The sequence below is a fragment of the Poeciliopsis prolifica genome, unplaced genomic scaffold, assembly GCF_027474105.1.
Source record: "Poeciliopsis prolifica strain line A6 unplaced genomic scaffold, Auburn_PproV2 SCAFFOLD151, whole genome shotgun sequence".
Taxonomy (NCBI): Eukaryota; Metazoa; Chordata; class Actinopteri; order Cyprinodontiformes; family Poeciliidae; genus Poeciliopsis; species Poeciliopsis prolifica.
This window is the reverse complement of record NW_026562526.1, coordinates 196,701-214,482: the sequence shown is the minus strand read 5'-3', so window position 1 is coordinate 214,482 and position 17,782 is coordinate 196,701. Positions and strand designations below refer to the sequence as shown.

Sequence of the window (17,782 nt, the reverse complement as noted above, 5' to 3'; positions counted from 1 at the left end):
TTCGCCTTTGTGGATGGCGTTTTAAAAAAACTGGACGTTTATTTGTGAGATTGTTGACAACCAGAGGCAGAAAGAGACTGAAGACGGAACCAGAACCAGAACCCGGAGGTCCAAGTCGGGTTTCTGGACCTCAGGCTGAAGTTCTTAGAACCATCACGAGTTAAAAAGTTCTGCTTCCTCCAACTCCCAACCTGAAGGTCAAGTCCTGAAAGATAAGTTCTAGTCCAGAGCCAGAACCGGGTGTTGCTAGTCGAAGCTCTCCAGGACGGGTTCGTGACCCGTCTCCTTGAGGAAGCGCAGCAGGTCCTGCGGCCGCAGCCCCATGGTGGCGCTGTTGGTCATGGGGTGGAAGTAAACCAGCTGATGGCCGCCGTCCAGCAGGTCCCGGTCCAGAACCAGGCACACTCCGGTCCGAGTCGAACAGCAGCGCCAGCGCCGAGGCGCAGCCCTGACCCACCTGGGGAAGAGGAAACGTTATCCAACATGGACTCCACTCCAACCCACCAGAACCATCAGAACCTGGACCTACCTTGAGTTTCTCCATCATGGCGGCCTCGTCGGCAAAGCGCAGGTTGCCGCTGCCGACGCCGAGCTTCTTGGCCAGATCGTTCAGGTTCACCTGCAGACAGACAGACGGACAGGTGAGACTGGGCCAATCGGAGGCCAGCTGGGCCAATCGGAGGCCAGCCGGGCCAATCAGAGGTCGGGAGGCGGAGCCGGCCTCACCTGGCGGTCGTGGCGAGCCGACACCAGCCACAGGCCTTTCTTCTTCTTGTCCTTCAGGAAGAGGTTCTTGGTGACGGCGCCGCTCACGTCCTGCAGATGAGGCATCATCTCCTCCATCGTGAACACCCTGCAGCGACGAAGAGGAGGAGGATGAAGAGTTACAGGAGGAAGAGTAACTTCACCTGATCTATGAGTGAAACTCCTGATCCAGGTTGTCGATGAAACCTCCAGCTTCATTAAATCAACCCCAAAATAAGATCAGAAACAAACTTAATAGGAGCTGCTGTTCAGAAACTTATTGAAAAATGATCAGAGTTATTGGAGGCAGGACGGATTCTCTCATTTCCCAAAGTCCTGCTTTTACCCACTTATTAATTCATTTGGAAATGCCACAGATTCAAACTAAATGTTTAATAATCAAAATTAAATATTTAGTTTGGTAATGAAATGTTTAGCTTTTGCAAACTTAATATTAGACAGCAAACTACAAAGACATACTTATTTAGCAAATATAATCATTAAACATCATCAAACGAAATAATTACCTCGCTAAATACAGATTTACCTCGAAATTGTGACATTTATAAATGAATTAATAAGACCGTAAAATTAACAACTTTCAATCTGATGGAGGATCAATATCTCAAATTATTGCTGTTGATTTTTGTTTAATTTTACAAACGGAACCAGGTCCAGTTCTCAGAGCTGATCGAGTAGCTTTAGTTTCGACACATACGGCCGGTACCGGGCCGGTACCGGGCTCTGCAGCTGGAGGCCCTGCTGGACCCAGCTGTGTGCTGTGATGTGGCGCCCTCTGCTGGTCCAGAAGGATCAGCGCTACTAAAACGAGTCAGCCACAAAAACTGAAAGTTTCTGAAAAGTTCCGTAAAGAAGTTTAAGTTATTACATTTAGACATAAAACCTGGTCAGTTAGCAGCGATTCAGCAGAAATCACAATATAAATATGGCACTTAAAAATGATTCCGTTTGAAAACCTGCAGATTATTGGATTAAAAGCGTTTCGCAGCAGTATGCATCCCAGAATAGCCTCCCAGCACATGGCTGACGGTGATCCAGGTCTGCTGAACCGTTCGGCTGGTGAACCGAACCAGTGAGTCGCTCTGAACGTATCATGTGAAGCAGAACGTTCTTCAGGAAGGTCGGTGATGCTGAAAGATGGCGCCGAATTACAGAGCGAGTCAGAGGGAATCAAGAAATCAACTTGTTATTACCCTTCCCTGTTCAACACGTTCAAATGAGGAGGATTTAGTTAAACAGACAGAAACTGTACGGCGATTCGGCAGGTTCCATCTGCAGCCTGAAAAGAACCGGCTCGGTTCTTACCGGAGGATGCTCCACGCAGCTGGTCTGGATGTCCAGCTTCCGCAGGAAGTCCTGCAGCTCGGCCCGCAGGTCCTCATTCATTCTGGGTCCTGGTTCCGATCAACGAAGACGGACCAGACCCGACCCAGAGGCAGGAACAGCTGCGCCTCTTCTTCTTCCTCTGCAGCCTGAAATCCTGCCTCGCCGCCCCCTGCCGGAGGCTGCAGGTAACGCACGGAGCCTCCGTCTGACTGGAGTTACGAAACGGAACCACTAAGCCTGAACTCTGACCCAGTTCGGCTCCTGAAGCCATCAGTCTGATGAACATTATGAAATTGCAGAGATTCAGGTCATGTTCTACAAACTCACCTTGACCAGAACCAGAAACTCAACAGAACCGGGACGAGGAACAGACACAATAAAATGAACCCAGGAGGAATCAGAACCAGAACCTGCGGCTGGTTCAGGTGAGCAGAAGTCCTGAGATCTCTGGTGAACTCTGGTGAACTTCCTCCAGACCAGAGAGAGAAACGGGCCGGTGCCGGTCCGAACTCCAGGAAACGAGGAAAATCTTTTATTGTCCCAAAAATGGGAAAACTTTTCCTCAAAGCAGCAAAAAGACAAACAGTTAAAGAAAACAGACAAAACAGAGACCGCGAGACAGAGACACAGAGACAGAGACAGAGAGACAGAGACAGCGAGACAGAGACACAGAGACAGAAACACAGAGACAGAGACCGCGAGACAGAGACACAGAGACAGAGACAGCGAGACAGAGACATAGAGACAGAAACACAGAGACAGCGAGACAGAGACACAGAGACAGAAACACAGAGACAGAGACAGCGAGACAGAGACAGCGAGACAGAGACATAGAGACAGAAACACAGAGACAGAGACAGCGAGACAGAGACAGAGACAGCGAGACAGAGACATAGAGACAGAAACACAGAGACAGAGACAGCGAGACAGAGACAGAGACAGCGAGACAGAGACATAGAGACAGAAACACAGAGACAGCGAGACAGAGACACAGAGACAGCGAGACAGAGACAGAAACACAGAGACATAGAGACAGAGACACAGAGACAGAGACAGCGAGACAGAGACACAGAGACAGAAACACAGAGACAGAGACAGCGAGACAGAGACAGCGAGACAGAGACATAGAGACAGAAACACAGAGACAGAGACAGCGAGACAGAGACAGAGACAGCGAGACAGAGACATAGAGACAGAAACACAGAGACAGAGACAGAGACAGAGACAGCGAGACAGAGACATAGAGACAGAAACACAGAGACAGAGACAGCGAGACAGAGACACAGAGACAGCGAGACAGAGACAGAAACACAGAGACATAGAGACAGAGACACAGAGACAGAGACAGCGAGACAGAGACATAGAGACAGAAACACAGAGACATAGAGACAGAGACAGCGAGACAGAGACATAGAGACAGAAACACAGAGACATAGAGACAGAGACAGCGAGACAGAGACATAGAGACAGAAACACAGAGACAGTGAGACAGAGACACAGAGACAGAGACAGAGACAGCGAGACAGAGACAGAAACACAGAGACATAGAGACAGAAACACAGAGACAGTGAGACAGAGACACAGAGACAGAGACAGCGAGACAGAGACACAGAGACAGCGAGACAGAGACACAGAGACAGCGAGACAGAGACATAGAGACAGAAACACAGAGACAGAGACAGCGAGACAGAGACACAGAGACAGCGAGACAGAAACACAGAGACAGAGACAGCGAGACAGAGACACAGAGACAGCGAGACAGAAACACAGAGACAGAGACAGCGAGACAGAGACACAGAGACAGCGAGACAGAGACAGCGAGACAGAGACACAGAGACAGAAACACAGAGACAGAGACAGCGAGACAGAGACACAGAGACAGAAACACAGAGACAGAGACAGCGAGACAGAGACAGCGAGACAGAGACAGCGAGACAGAGACACAGAGACACCGAGACAGAGACATAGAGACAGAAACACAGAGACAGCGAGACAGAGACATAGAGACAGAAACACAGAGACAGAGACAGAGACAGAATAAAACCAGTAAAGACAATAAAACATGAGGGAGACATTTTCTTTTCTCATTAAAAACCCAAAACGTTTTGAATCTTCCTGGATCAGATGCTGCAGCTGCTTTAACGTTTCAACTGGTGATTATTTCTCCAGTCCCTCCAGAAGCTTCTCTCCCAGTCAAACCAGTATTAAATGGAACCAGAGACTACATTGTTTTAAAGTTGTGATATTTAACGCCCAACTTTATGATCTTTGGGTTTATTCAATCACAAATCTTAAGATTCATTAGAATACGGATTATTAAATAATCATTTTTCAGATTTTATTCATGATTTTAAACCTAAACAAACATTTTTATAGAAAAGTAAACTCAGAGGTTCTGATGGGTTCTGATGGGTTCTGATGGGTTCTGATGGGTTCTGATGGGTTCTGATGGGTTCTGATGGGTTCTGATGGGTTGTGATGGGTTCTGATGGGTTCTGATGGGTTCTGATGGGTTCTGATGGGTTCTGATCGGTTCTGATGGGTTCTGATCGGTTCTGATGGGTTCTGATGGGTTCTGATGGGTTCTGATGGGTTCTGATGTGTTCTGATGTGTTCTGATGGGTTCTGATGGGTTCTGATCGGTTCTGATGGGTTCTGATGGGTTCTGATGGGTTCTGATGGGTTCTGATGGGTTCTGATCGGTTCTGATGGGTTCTGATGGGTTCTGATCGGTTCTGATGGGTTCTGATCGGTTCTGATGGGTTCTGATGGGTTCTGATGGGTTCTGATGGGTTCTGATGGGTTCTGATCGGTTCTGATGGGTTCTGATGGGTTCTGATGTGTTCTGATGGGTTCTGATGGGTTCTGATGGGTTCTGATCGGTTCTGATGGGTTCTGATGGGTTCTGATGTGTTCTGATGGGTTCTGATCGGTTCTGATGGGTTCTGATCGGTTCTGATGCTACACCAGGAACAAAGCTGGCTGCCCGACCCGCAGCATCTGAACTCTGAAGTTCCATCAAACAGAACCAGAACCTACAGAAACGGATCAGAACCAGAACCTTCAGGAGAACCTGAAAGGTTCTGTGTTCAGGTAAAACCGGATCATTGGGTCGCCGTGGCGGCGCCGGGGCGACCCATGACCAAATGGAGGCCTCAGGCCTCGTGGTCGCAGGTTCGATTCCCAGGCTGCTTCCCGCGGTCGCCAGCTGTTTCACATGAAGACCAGCAGAGCCAACATCACTTAACAAACGGATCATATAATTATTACTTTCTCCTTCAGTTCAGAGGAATTTTGTGTGGAGATTCATTTTAATCTCCTGAATGTTTGATTCTCACATTTTGACTCTTTTTCCTCTGAATTACATTTTTCTCTCCAGATTAAATATGTGACTCAGTCGCTGATAAAAATGGAAAAAAAATCCTCAAAATATTCACTAATTATTAAGTTTTTTCTTTATATTTTCCCCCAAAATGGTCCAGAAATCGTCTGTCTGATTCTGTCAGATTATGATTTTCTCTCTAATACTGGAGCAACTGGTTGATAGATATGATCAGCTTCTGTTCCTGGTTATAGATTATTGCTTTTCCTCTGTTTCTAGACAAAGTAAATGTAATGAAGTGAAGAATGAAGGAGGCCCAAATCTGAGTGTCCAAACTGTTTTTCTGTTCAGTTTTTATTAAAATAAAATCAAACATCCTGGCTTAAAAACAAAAAATATATATTTCCCAGATATTGATAATCAATTGTATTTTTTTCTTCTTTTTTTACTTTTAACAAAAATGACTTTTATACTTTTGATAAAACCGTAAACAGGTTTAGCCAGAGTTCTGGTTCCAACTCGAGCTCTGATTGGTCCACCTTTCTCACCTGTGTGGTCCGGTTTAGCGCGGAGGGGAGGGCCACGGAGAAGGGGCGTGGCTCGAGAGAGAGAGAGAGACAGAGAGAGAGAGAGAGAGACAGAGAGAGAGAGAGAGACAGACAGAGAGAGAGAGAGAGAGAGGTGGACAGCGGTCCTCTTCCTCCTCCTCTTCCTCCGCTGCCGCTGCTGGCCTCCAGCGGCTCCAGCTCCTCTCGCGGCTCCCTCCTCCTGCGGACCCCACGAGGCGATCCGGACACTCTGGCGCTGTCCACAGTTCCCGCGTGGAGCGCCCAGCTCGGCTCAGCGGATCCAGGATCTGAACCTCCACGGAGCCGCCGGACCCACGTGAGCAAGTTGACAGGGACCAGAGGGGAGGAGAGAGAGAGAGAAGATGATGGAACAGGAGAAGATCATATTTAAATCATATTTAGATCATATTTAGATCATATTTAGATCATATTTAGATCATGTTTAGATCATATTTAGATCATATTTAGATCATATTTAGATCATGTTTGGATCATGTTTAGATCATATTTAGATCATGTTTGGATCATATTTAGATCATATTTAGATCATATTTAGATCATGTTTGGATCATGTTTAGATCATGTTTAGATCATATTTTAGATCATATTTAGATCATATTTAGATCATGTTTGGATCATGTTTAGATCATATTTAGATCATGTTTGGATCATATTTAGATCATATTTAGATCATGTTTAGATCATGTTTGGATCATATTTAGATCATATTTAGATCATGTTTAGATCATATTTAGATCATATTTAGATCATATTTAGATCATGTTTGGATCATATTTAGATCATATTTAGATCATGTTTAGATCATATTTAGATCATATTTAGATCATGTTTGGATCATATTAGGATCATATTTAGATCATATTTAGATCATATTTAGATCATGTTTAGATCATATTTAGATCATATTTAGATCATGTTTAGATCATATTTAGATCATATTTAGATCATGTTTGGATCATATTAGGATCATATTTAGATCATGTTTAGATCATGTTTAGATCATGTTTAGATCATATTTAGATCATATTTAGATCATGTTTGGATCATATTTAGATCATATTTAGATCATGTTTAGATTATATTTAGATCATGTTTGGATCATATTTAGATCATGTTTAGATCATATTTAGATCATATTTAGATCATGTTTGGATCATGTTTAGATCATATTTAGATCATATTTAGATCATGTTTGGATCATGTTTAGATCATATTTAGATCATGTTTGGATCATATTTAGATCATATTTAGATCATGTTTGGATCATATTAGGATCATATTTAGATCATGTTTAGATCATATTTAGATCATATTTGGATCATATTAGGATCATATTTAGATCATGTTTAGATCATATTTAGATCATGTTTGGATCATGTTTAGATCATGTTTAGATCATGTTTACATCATATTTAGATCATATTTAGATCATGTTTGGATCATATTTAGATCATATTTAGATCATGTTTAGATCATGTTTAGATCATATTTAGATCATGTTTGGATCATATTAGGATCATATTTAGATCATGTTTAGATCATATTTAGATCATGTTTGGATCATATTTAGATCATATTTAGATCATGTTTAGATCATATTTAGATCATATTTAGATCATGTTTGGATCATATTTAGATCATATTTAGATCATGTTTAGATCATATTTAGATCATGTTTGGATCATATTTAGATCATATTTAGATCATGTTTGGATCATATTAGGATCATATTTAGATCATGTTTAGATCATATTTAGATCATGTTTGGATCATATTTAGATCATATTTAGATCATGTTGGATCATATTAGGATCATATTTAGATCATGTTTAGATCATATTTAGATCATGTTTGGATCATATTTAGATCATATTTAGATCATGTTTGGATCATGTTTAGATCATATTTAGATCATGTTTAGATCATATTTAGATCATGTTTGGATCATATTAGGATCATATTTAGATCATGTTTAGATCATATTTAGATCATGTTTGGATCATATTTAGATCATGTTTGGATCATATTTAGATCATGTTTGGATCATATTTAGATCATGTTTGGATCATATTTAGATCATATTTAGATCATGTTTAGATCATATTTAGATCATATTTAGATCATGTTTGGATCATATTAGGATCATATTTAGATCATGTTTAGATCATATTTATATCATATTTAGATCATGTTTAGATCATATTTAGATCATGTTTGGATCATATTTAGATCATATTTAGATCATGTTTGGATCATATTAGGATCATATTTAGATCATGTTTAGATCATATTTAGATCATGTTTGGATCATATTTAGATCATATTTAGATCATGTTTGGATCATGTTTAGATCATATTTAGATCATGTTTGGATCATGTTTGGATCATATTTAGATCATATTTAGATCATGTTTAGATCATATTTAGATCATGTTTGGATCATATTTAGATCATATTTAGATCATGTTTAGATCATGTTTAGATCATATTTAGATCATGTTTAGATCATATTTAGATCATGTTTAGATCATATTTAGATCATGTTTGGATCATGTTTGGATCATATTTAGATCATATTTAGATCATGTTTAGATCATATTTAGATCATGTTTGGATCATATTTAGATCATATTTAGATCATGTTTAGATCATGTTTAGATCATATTTAGATCATGTTTAGATCATATTTAGATCATATTTAGATCATGTTTGGATCATGTTTGGATCATATTTAGATCATATTAGATCATGTTAGATCATATTTAGATCATGTTTGGATCATATTTAGATCATATTTAGATCATATTTAGATCATGTTTAGATCATGTTTAGATCATATTTAGATCATATTTAGATCATGTTTAGATCATATTTAGATCATGTTTGGATCATATTTAGATCATATTTAGATCATGTTTGGATCATATTTAGATCATGTTTGGATCATATTTAGATCATGTTTGGATCATATTTAGATCATGTTTGGATCATATTTAGATCATATTTAGATCATGTTAGATCATATTAGGATCATGTTTGGATCATATTTAGATCATATTAGGATCATATTTAGATCATATTAGGATCATATTAGGATCATATTTAGATCATGTTTGGATCATATTTAGATCATGTTTGGATCATATTTAGATCATGTTTAGATCATATTTAGATCATGTTTGGATCATATTTAGATCATGTTTGGATCATATTTAGATCATATTTAGATCATGTTTGGATCATGTTTGGATCATATTTAGATCATATTTAGATCATGTTTAGATCATGTTTAGATCATATTTAAATCATATTTAGATCATATTTAGATCATGTTTGGATCATATTTAAATCATATTTAGATCATGTTTAGATCATGTTTAGATCATATTTAAATCATATTAGATCATATTTAGATCATGTTGGATCATATTTAGATCATATTAGGATCATATTAGATCATATTTAGATCATATTTAGATCATGTTTAGATCATATTTAGATCATGTTGGATCATATTTAGATCATATTTAGATCATGTTTAGATCATGTTTAGATCATATTTAGATCATGTTTGGATCATATTAGGATCATATTTAGATCATGTTTGGATCATATTTAGATCATATTTAGATCATGTTTGGATCATATTTAGATCATGTTTGGATCATATTTAGATCATGTTTGGATCATATTTAGATCATGTTTGGATCATATTTAGATCATATTTAGATCATGTTTAGATCATATTAGGATCATGTTTGGATCATATTTAGATCATATTAGGATCATATTTAGATCATATTAGGATCATATTAGGATCATATTTAGATCATGTTTAGATCATATTTAGATCATGTTTGGATCATATTTAGATCATGTTTGGATCATATTTAGATCATATTAGGATCATATTTAGATCATATTTAGATCATGTTTGGATCATATTTAAATCATATTTAGATCATATTTAGATCATGTTTGGATCATATTCAGATCATATTAGGATCATATTTAGATCATATTTAGATCATATTTAGATCATATTAGGATCATATTTAAATCATATTAGGATCATATTTAGATCATGTTTAGATCATGTTTAGATCATATTTAGATCATGTTTAGATCATGTTTAGATCATGTTTAGATCATGTTTAGATCATATTTAGATCATGTTTAGATCATATTTAGATCATGTTTAGATCATATTTAGATCATGTTTAGATCATGTTTAGATCATATTTAGATCATGTTTAGATCATGTTTAGATCATGTTTAGATCATATTTAGATCATGTTTAGATCATGTTTAGATCATATTTAGATCATGTTTAGATCATGTTTAGATCATATTTAGATCATGTTTAGATCATGTTTAGATCATATTTAGATCATGTTTGGATCATATTAGGATCATATTCAGATCATGTTTAGATCATGTTTAGATCATGTTTAGATCATATTTAGATCATGTTTGGATCATATTTAGATTATGTTTGGATCATGTTTAGGTTCAACCTTTTGCTCCAGAACCTACAGAACCTGCAGAACTCCGGGTTCAGGCTGTCCTCTGCATTCTCTGCTCTCTTATTGACGTTACTTGTCAGAACATCAGTCGATGCGTCGCTGAAGCTCAGTGATTGGTGCTGCTGCTTCCTGCCAACTTTCCACTGACTGGCTGCTGGTTCTGGTTCTGCTCTGGTTATTTGGACCATCAGTCTGAATGTGAACTTTATCAATAATTGTGTTTAAAAGAGTAAATATTTATCCTGTCTATTATAACAAAACATTAGCGCTGATTCAGGTCCTGATTTCCTGATGAGAGCTAAATGGGTTGCTGCCCAGGGCGGTATTAGACAGGGGCCTCTGGGAAGTGGAAAATAAAACAAATCTTATCTTTGTTGTTATGGTGTTTTCTGTTGTTTCTGAATGTTTTGCTAGTATTTGCATACATGTGCAGCAGTGGAGTGAGTACTGCTGAGTACCTGGAGGTTAGGGTGATTGCCTCAGGGCGGCAGGAAGAGGGGCGCCATTTCTGCAAGAGCCTCGACAGACTTTGACAGATGAGATTCAACGGTAGACACGTCACCACTGTGACCCCTGACCTGCAGAACAACATGATTCTTCTTGTTTGGCTTTATTTCATATAAACAATGTCACTGGTTCTCACCACCGCTAGAAAGTTAGCTGTGGCTAATGCTAATGTGCTAATCACAAACATTACTTCTGCTTACGTTAAAGTGCAACATGGTATGTTACGTCACGTTGCTCAATGTGAACCTGATGCTCTCAGCAGATGGACACCTGGACATTACCCACACTTTTATAGTTTTACACATTGAGAGAAATGCTTCTCCTTTAACCTCGTAAATTTGTTTCAAAAGGGTTTTGTTCTAAATTATTCTGCTAAATGTAATGAACATGTTTTGTTTAGGCCATTTACACCTTTAATCCTGGACTTCCTGCTTCACTTCAGGCATCATTTCTAAAATGGCCGCCTGCAATAATGTGATGATCTGCTGATATTTGATGCAGCTCCAGTTGTTCACATCAGAGCTGCTTTAATCATCCAGTGGTCGGGTTCTGGTTCTGGTTCTGCCCACATTCCTTCCTGGCTGCAGCTTATTTCAGGGTCGCTGTGTCAGCAGCAGTGAGGCGTGAAGGATCTGGGCTTTTATTCCTCACCAGTTAAACCAGTGAGACGTTCTGAACTGGACCTGATCTGATTGAGGCTGACCTTCCAGCGTTGTGCCAGTAGGAGGCGCCATCATGGCTGCTGACCCAGAGAAGAGGAGCAGGCGGTTCCGACCCGTTGGACCTGCTGGTCCTCCATCTATGGAGCGGTTCGAGCTCCTCGCCGTCGCTCACATTCCTGCAGCCTGAGCGGCGCGTTAACCCGCCGGGTCAGCGTGGAAACAGGAAGATTAGTCACGGTTTACTGCAGAACGTCCGATCAGCTGCCGAGGTCCTAGTCAAAGCTCATATGTTGACTTCCAGTCTGGGTCCAGAACTCTGTAGAACCTCCTCCAGTACAGAGAGGCGTGTTCTGATTGGTCAGCAGTTTACTGCCATGTTTTACAGAAATGCTGATATTTTTCTTCGACTGCTCGACTTCCTGCATCCGGGTTTTACATCCGTTTGTCCGACTCGCTGACAAACTTTATAATTCCTGACGTATCCCCTGCAGACAGGTGGCGCTCTCTCTGTGAAAACTAAGTGGAGGCTGCAGAAAAATGTGTGGAGGAAACACCTTAGTGTTTGTCGTTCAGACCGGAGCAGATGGTGAGGATTGAAGGAATCGTTTTAAATCAAATCTTTTCCCCAAAGATCTGATTCAAAATGTCAGACGGTGAAATCTTCCCTCAGCAGTGAGGAAGTAGAAGCTGCCAATGTATGCTAGCTAGCGTTAGCTAACCTGTTCAATTAACAGATGTTATATTCTACTGCTTGGCGCCCTCTGCTGATAGCGCCCTGGGCAGCTGCCCATGAAGCCCATTTCAGAACCTGCTCAGATTCCCCATGTTGCTGTTCCAGTGAGCGGAACCAGTCGGTCCAGAGCAGTTCTGCTGACAGCCTCGCAGGTAACAATCAGACAAGACTGGAGGAATTCAGCTCCAAGGTCTGCAGCGATGATTCACCACCAGAGCGCCGCTTCATTCAGCCGCTTCATTCAGCCGCTCCGTCCAAACCTGACTGCAGTCCGAGGAAAACTCTTGGAAAACGTTGTGCTTCCTGCAGAAAGAGCCCCTCTGTCTCTCCAGCTGCGTATTGCTCTGCGTGTCGCTGACCTTTGACCTTCTGTCCAGCAGTCAGGACGGATTAGGAAACCTCTGGTTAAAGACAGGAGAGGGCTCGACCCGCTGAGACGGGAACATCCAAAACAGAACCGGATCGGATCGAGTGTTTGACCCAAACAGGACCAAACATCTGTTTATTGAAAATAATGTAATTTATTACTTTAAAACTGAAAGTATTTTAAATGAAAACCAATTCTAATCCTAATCCAAGCCCTCAGATTAGACCAGATTTAAATCTTAATTTAAACAAAACAAACATTAAAAACTCCTTTTAGTTTTTGATCAGCAAAAGTTTTCACAAAAAATCTGACGACTTTGAAGTTGTAAAAACTGAGTTTAGTTTTGAAATTGCAGAATAATTTTCTGTAATTTTATTTTTTGAATTATTATATAATTAATAATTAAGAATCGTTTTGGTTTGTGACGCCGCTGCAGACAGGAAACCAAAGACTGATTTAGATTTAACTCTTTACATCCAACATTCAGATGACGCTTCAACTTCAGGCTGAACCACTTCCTGTCTAGACAGGAAGTGAACTCATAAAAGGAGACAAACATCCAATGTGAACCTCTGCAGGGAAACCCAGCGAGGCGTTTCCTGTCAGACCACAGCCAAGGAGCTCTAGTCTGACCTTTGACCCCAGCATCAGGAGATAATCTGGAATTTTTCTGCTGCTGCTAAATTTAACTGGTTGATGCTGACCTTTGACCCCTCACTGATCCTGACTGACCTTAAAGGGATCAGTGGAGGAGCAGCTATGGGGTCAAAGTTCAGCTCTGGTTTACAGTCGAGGTTGTGTTGTCATGGTGACAGAGACTAGCTGGTTGCTGTGATCAGCCGATGGAACAGAAAGTTTCATCTGATTTGGTCGTTTTTACAGATTTCTCAGAGTTTATAGGTTGTGCTGATGTAGCAGAAATGAGATGTTCAGTTCAGGCCCTGAAAGGAGGAAGATGATGAAGACAATGATGATGATGATGATGATGAAGACGATGATGATGATGATGATGAAGACGATGATGATGATGAAGAAGAAGAAGAAGAAGAAGATGATGATGATGATGATGAAGAAGAAGAAGATGATGATGATGAAGAAGAAGATGATGATGATGATGATGAAGACGATGATGATGATGAAGAAGAAGAAGATGATGATGATGATGATGATGATGATGATGATGATGAAGAAGAAGATGATGATGATGATGATGATGAAGAAGATGATGAAGAAGAAGATGATGATGATGATGAAGAAGATGATGATGATGATGATGAAGACGATGATGATGATGAAGAAGAAGAAGAAGATGATGATGATGATGATGAAGAAGAAGATGATGATGATGATGATGATGATGATGATGAAGAAGAAGAAGAAGAAGAAGATGATGATGATGATGATGATGATGATGAAGAAGAAGAAGAAGAAGAAGATGATGATGATGATGATGATGATGATGAAGACGATGATGATGATGAAGAAGAAGAAGATGATGATGATGATGATGATGATGAAGATGATGATGATGATGATGATGATGATGAAGAAGAAGAAGATGATGATGATGATGATGATGATGATGATGATGATGATGATGATGATGTCGCCGCATGTTGAGCCTCGCCACTGGTTGCTTGGATGCCAAGGTTATAGGCTCTGCTTGGATCTATTGGACGTTTCCTGCGATGAATTCAGGGTCTGTGTGTAAATCTGACGGCTGACCGGTTGGAGGACCGACTGCAGCGCCGAGGATGAGGAGGACATCTTCATCAGTTGATCAGCTTACAATGTTTTCTGGATTATTTTGATAAGCAGAGACGTATGTAAACTTCTGACCTCAGATGAAAGATGGCGGCTGGTTAACGAGGGTCTGCTGGGGCAGACATGAGCAGCAGAGTGCAGAGCTGATCATCAGAGCTGATCCATCAGAGCTGATCCATCAGTAATTAACTCCGACCCCTGAAGGTCAGCAGACATCAGAGGGAAACAGACGGAGATTAGAACTGTCTGCAGATCAGAAGGAAAAATTAATCTCACTGCGGATTCCTGAGTAACAATCCGATCAGTGCAGCGCGAAGTTTACCAACTAGAAACCAAAAACTTCAACTGAGCTTGTAATCTGAAGAGTTCAGCTAGATGGAGCTAGCTGTAACGCTATTTATCCACCAGGCGGCGATGTAGCCTCAGCTAGCTGTAACGCTATTTATCCACCATGCGGCGATGTAGCCTCAGCTAGCTGTAACGCTATTTATCCACCAGGCGGCGATGTAGCCTCAGCTAGCTGTAACGCTATTTATCCACCATGCGGCGATGTAGCCTCAGCTAGCTGTAACGCTATTTATCCACCAGGCGGCGATGTAGCCTCAGCTAGCTGTAACGCTATTTATCCACCATGCGGCGATTTAGCCTCAGCTAGCTGTAACGCTATTTATCCACCAGGCGGCGATGTAGCCTCAGCTAGCTGTAACGCTATTTATCCACCATGCGGCGATGTAGCCTCAGCTAGCTGTAACGCTATTTATCCACCATGCGGCGATGTAGCCTCAGCTAGCTGTAACGCTATTTTCCACCAGGCGGCGATGTAGCCTCAGCTAGCTGTAACGCTATTATCCACCAGGCGGCGATGTAGCCTCAGTAGCTGTAACGCTATTATCCACCAGGCGGCGATGTAGCCTCAGCTAGCTGTAACGCTATTTATCCACCAGGCGGCGATGTAGCCTCAGCTAGCTGTAACGCTATTTATCCACCAGGCGGCGATGTGCCTCAGCTAGCTGTAACGCTATTTATCCCACCAGGCGGCGATGTGGCCTCAGCTAGCTGTAACGCTATTTATCCACCAGGCGGCGATGTGGCCTCAGCTAGCTGTAACGCTATTTATCCACCAGGCGGCGATGTGGCCTCAGCTAGCTGTAACGCTATTTATCCACCAGGCGGCGATGTGGCCTCAGCTAGCTGTAACGCTATTTATCCACCAGGCGGCGATGTGGCCTCAGCTAGCTGTAACGCTATTTATCCACCAGGCGGCGATGTGGCCTCAGCTAGCTGTAACGCTATTTATCCACCAGGCGGCGATGTAGCCTCAGCTAGCTGTAACGCTATTATCCACCAGGCGGCGATGTAGCCTCAGCTAGCTGTAACGCTATTTATCCACCAGGCGGCGATGTAGCCTCAGCTAGCTGTAACGCTATTTATCCACCAGGCGGCGATGTAGCCTCAGCTAGCTGTAACGCTATTTATCCACAGGCGGCGATGTAGCCTCAGCTAGCTGTAACGCTATTTATCCACCAGGCGCGATGTAGCCTCAGCTAGCTGTAACGCTATTTTCCACCAGGCGGCGATGGCCTCAGCTAGCTGTAACGCTATTTATCCACCAGGCGGCGATGTAGCCTCAGCTAGCTGTAACGCTATTTATCCACCAGGCGGCGATGTAGCCTCAGCTAGCTGTAACGCTATTTATCCACCAGGCGGCGATGTAGCCTCAGCTAGCTGTAACGCTATTTATCCACCAGGCGGCGATGTGCCTCAGCTAGCTGTAACGCTATTTATCCACCAGGCGGCGATGTGGCCTCAGCTAGCTGTAACGCTATTTATCCACCAGGCGGCGATGTGGCCTCAGCTAGCTGTAACGCTATTTATATCCACCAGGCGGCGATGTGGCCTCAGCTAGCTGTAACGCTATTTATCCACCAGGCGGCGATGTGGCCTCAGCTAGCTGTAACGCTATTTATCCACCAGGCGATGTGGCCTCAGCTAGCTGTAACGCTATTTATCCACCAGGCGGCGATGTGGCCTCAGCTAGCTGTAACGCTATTATATCCACCAGGCGGCGATGTGCATCAGCTAGCTGTAACGCTATTTATCCACCAGGCGGCGATGTGGCCTCAGCTAGCTGTAAACGCTATTTATCCACCAGGCGGCGATGTGCCTCAGCTAGCTGTAACGCTATTTATCCACCAGGCGGCGATGTGCCTCAGCTAGCTGTAACGCTATTTATCCACCAGGCGGCGATGTGGCCTCAGCTTAGCTGTAACGCTATTTATCCACCAGGCGGCGCTGCCTCAGCTAGCTGTAACGCTATTTATCACCCAGGCGGCGATGTAGCCTCAGCTAGCTGTAACGCTATTTATCCACCAGGCGGCGATGTAGCCTCAGCTAGCTGTAACGCTATTTATCCACCAGGCGGCGATGTAGCCTCAGCTAGCTGTAACGCTATTTATCCACCAGGCGGCGATGTAGCCTCAGCTAGCTGTAACGCTATTTATCCACCAGGCGGCGATGTAGCCTCAGCTAGCTGTAACGCTATTTATCCACCAGGCGGCGATGTAGCCTCAGTAGCTGTAACGCTATTTATCCACCAGGCGGCGATGCCTCAGCTAGCTGTAACGCTATTTATCCACCAGGCGGCGATGTGGCCTCAGCTAGCTGTAACGCTATTTATCCACCAGGCGGCGATGTGGCCTCAGCTAGCTGTAACGCTATTTATCACCAGGCGGCGATGTGGCCTCAGCTAGCTGTAACGCTATTTATCCACCAGGCGGCGATGTGCCTCAGCTAGCTGTAACGCTATTTATCCACCAGGCGGCGATGTAGCCTCAGCTAGCTGTAACGCTATTTATCCACCAGGCGGCGATGTAGCCTCAGCTAGCTGTAACGCTTTTTATCCACCAGGCGGCGATGTAGCCTCAGCTAGCTGTAACGCTATTTATCCACCAGGCGGCGATGTAGCCTCAGCTAGCTGTAACGCTATTTATCCACCAGGCGGCGATGTAGCCTCAGCTAGCTGTAACGCTATTTATCCACCAGGCGGCGATGTAGCCTCAGCTAGCTGTAACGCTATTTATCCACCAGGCGGCGATGTAGCCTCAGCTAGCTGTAACGCTATTTATCCACCAGGCGGCGATGTAGCCTCACTAGCTGTAACGCTATTATCCACCAGGCGGCGATGTGCCTCAGCTAGCTGTAACGCTATTTATCCACCAGG

General features: G+C 42.4%; 2 protein-coding genes across 2 annotated transcripts; both read right to left on the bottom strand.

The window, feature by feature from the left end:
• LOC129355932 (prolyl-tRNA synthetase associated domain-containing protein 1-like) lies at window positions 1–2,151 on the bottom strand. The gene is given in 5 exon segments (XM_055025571.1): window positions 1–400; window positions 402–457; window positions 530–619; window positions 727–837; window positions 2,056–2,151. Coding segments are annotated over 5 exon segments (507 nt in total). The 3' UTR covers window positions 1–246.
• Window positions 2,152–2,264: 113 nt separating this feature from the next.
• On the bottom strand, window positions 2,265–3,525 carry LOC129355931 (uncharacterized). The gene is made up of 2 exons (XM_055025570.1): window positions 2,502–3,525; window positions 2,265–2,366 (listed from the first exon to the last, which is right to left on the bottom strand). The coding sequence occupies exons 1-2, from the start codon at window positions 3,523–3,525 to the stop codon at window positions 2,362–2,364; spliced, it is 1,029 nt and encodes a 342-aa protein (XP_054881545.1). The 3' UTR covers window positions 2,265–2,361.
• Window positions 3,526–17,782: the final 14,257 nt, after the last annotated feature.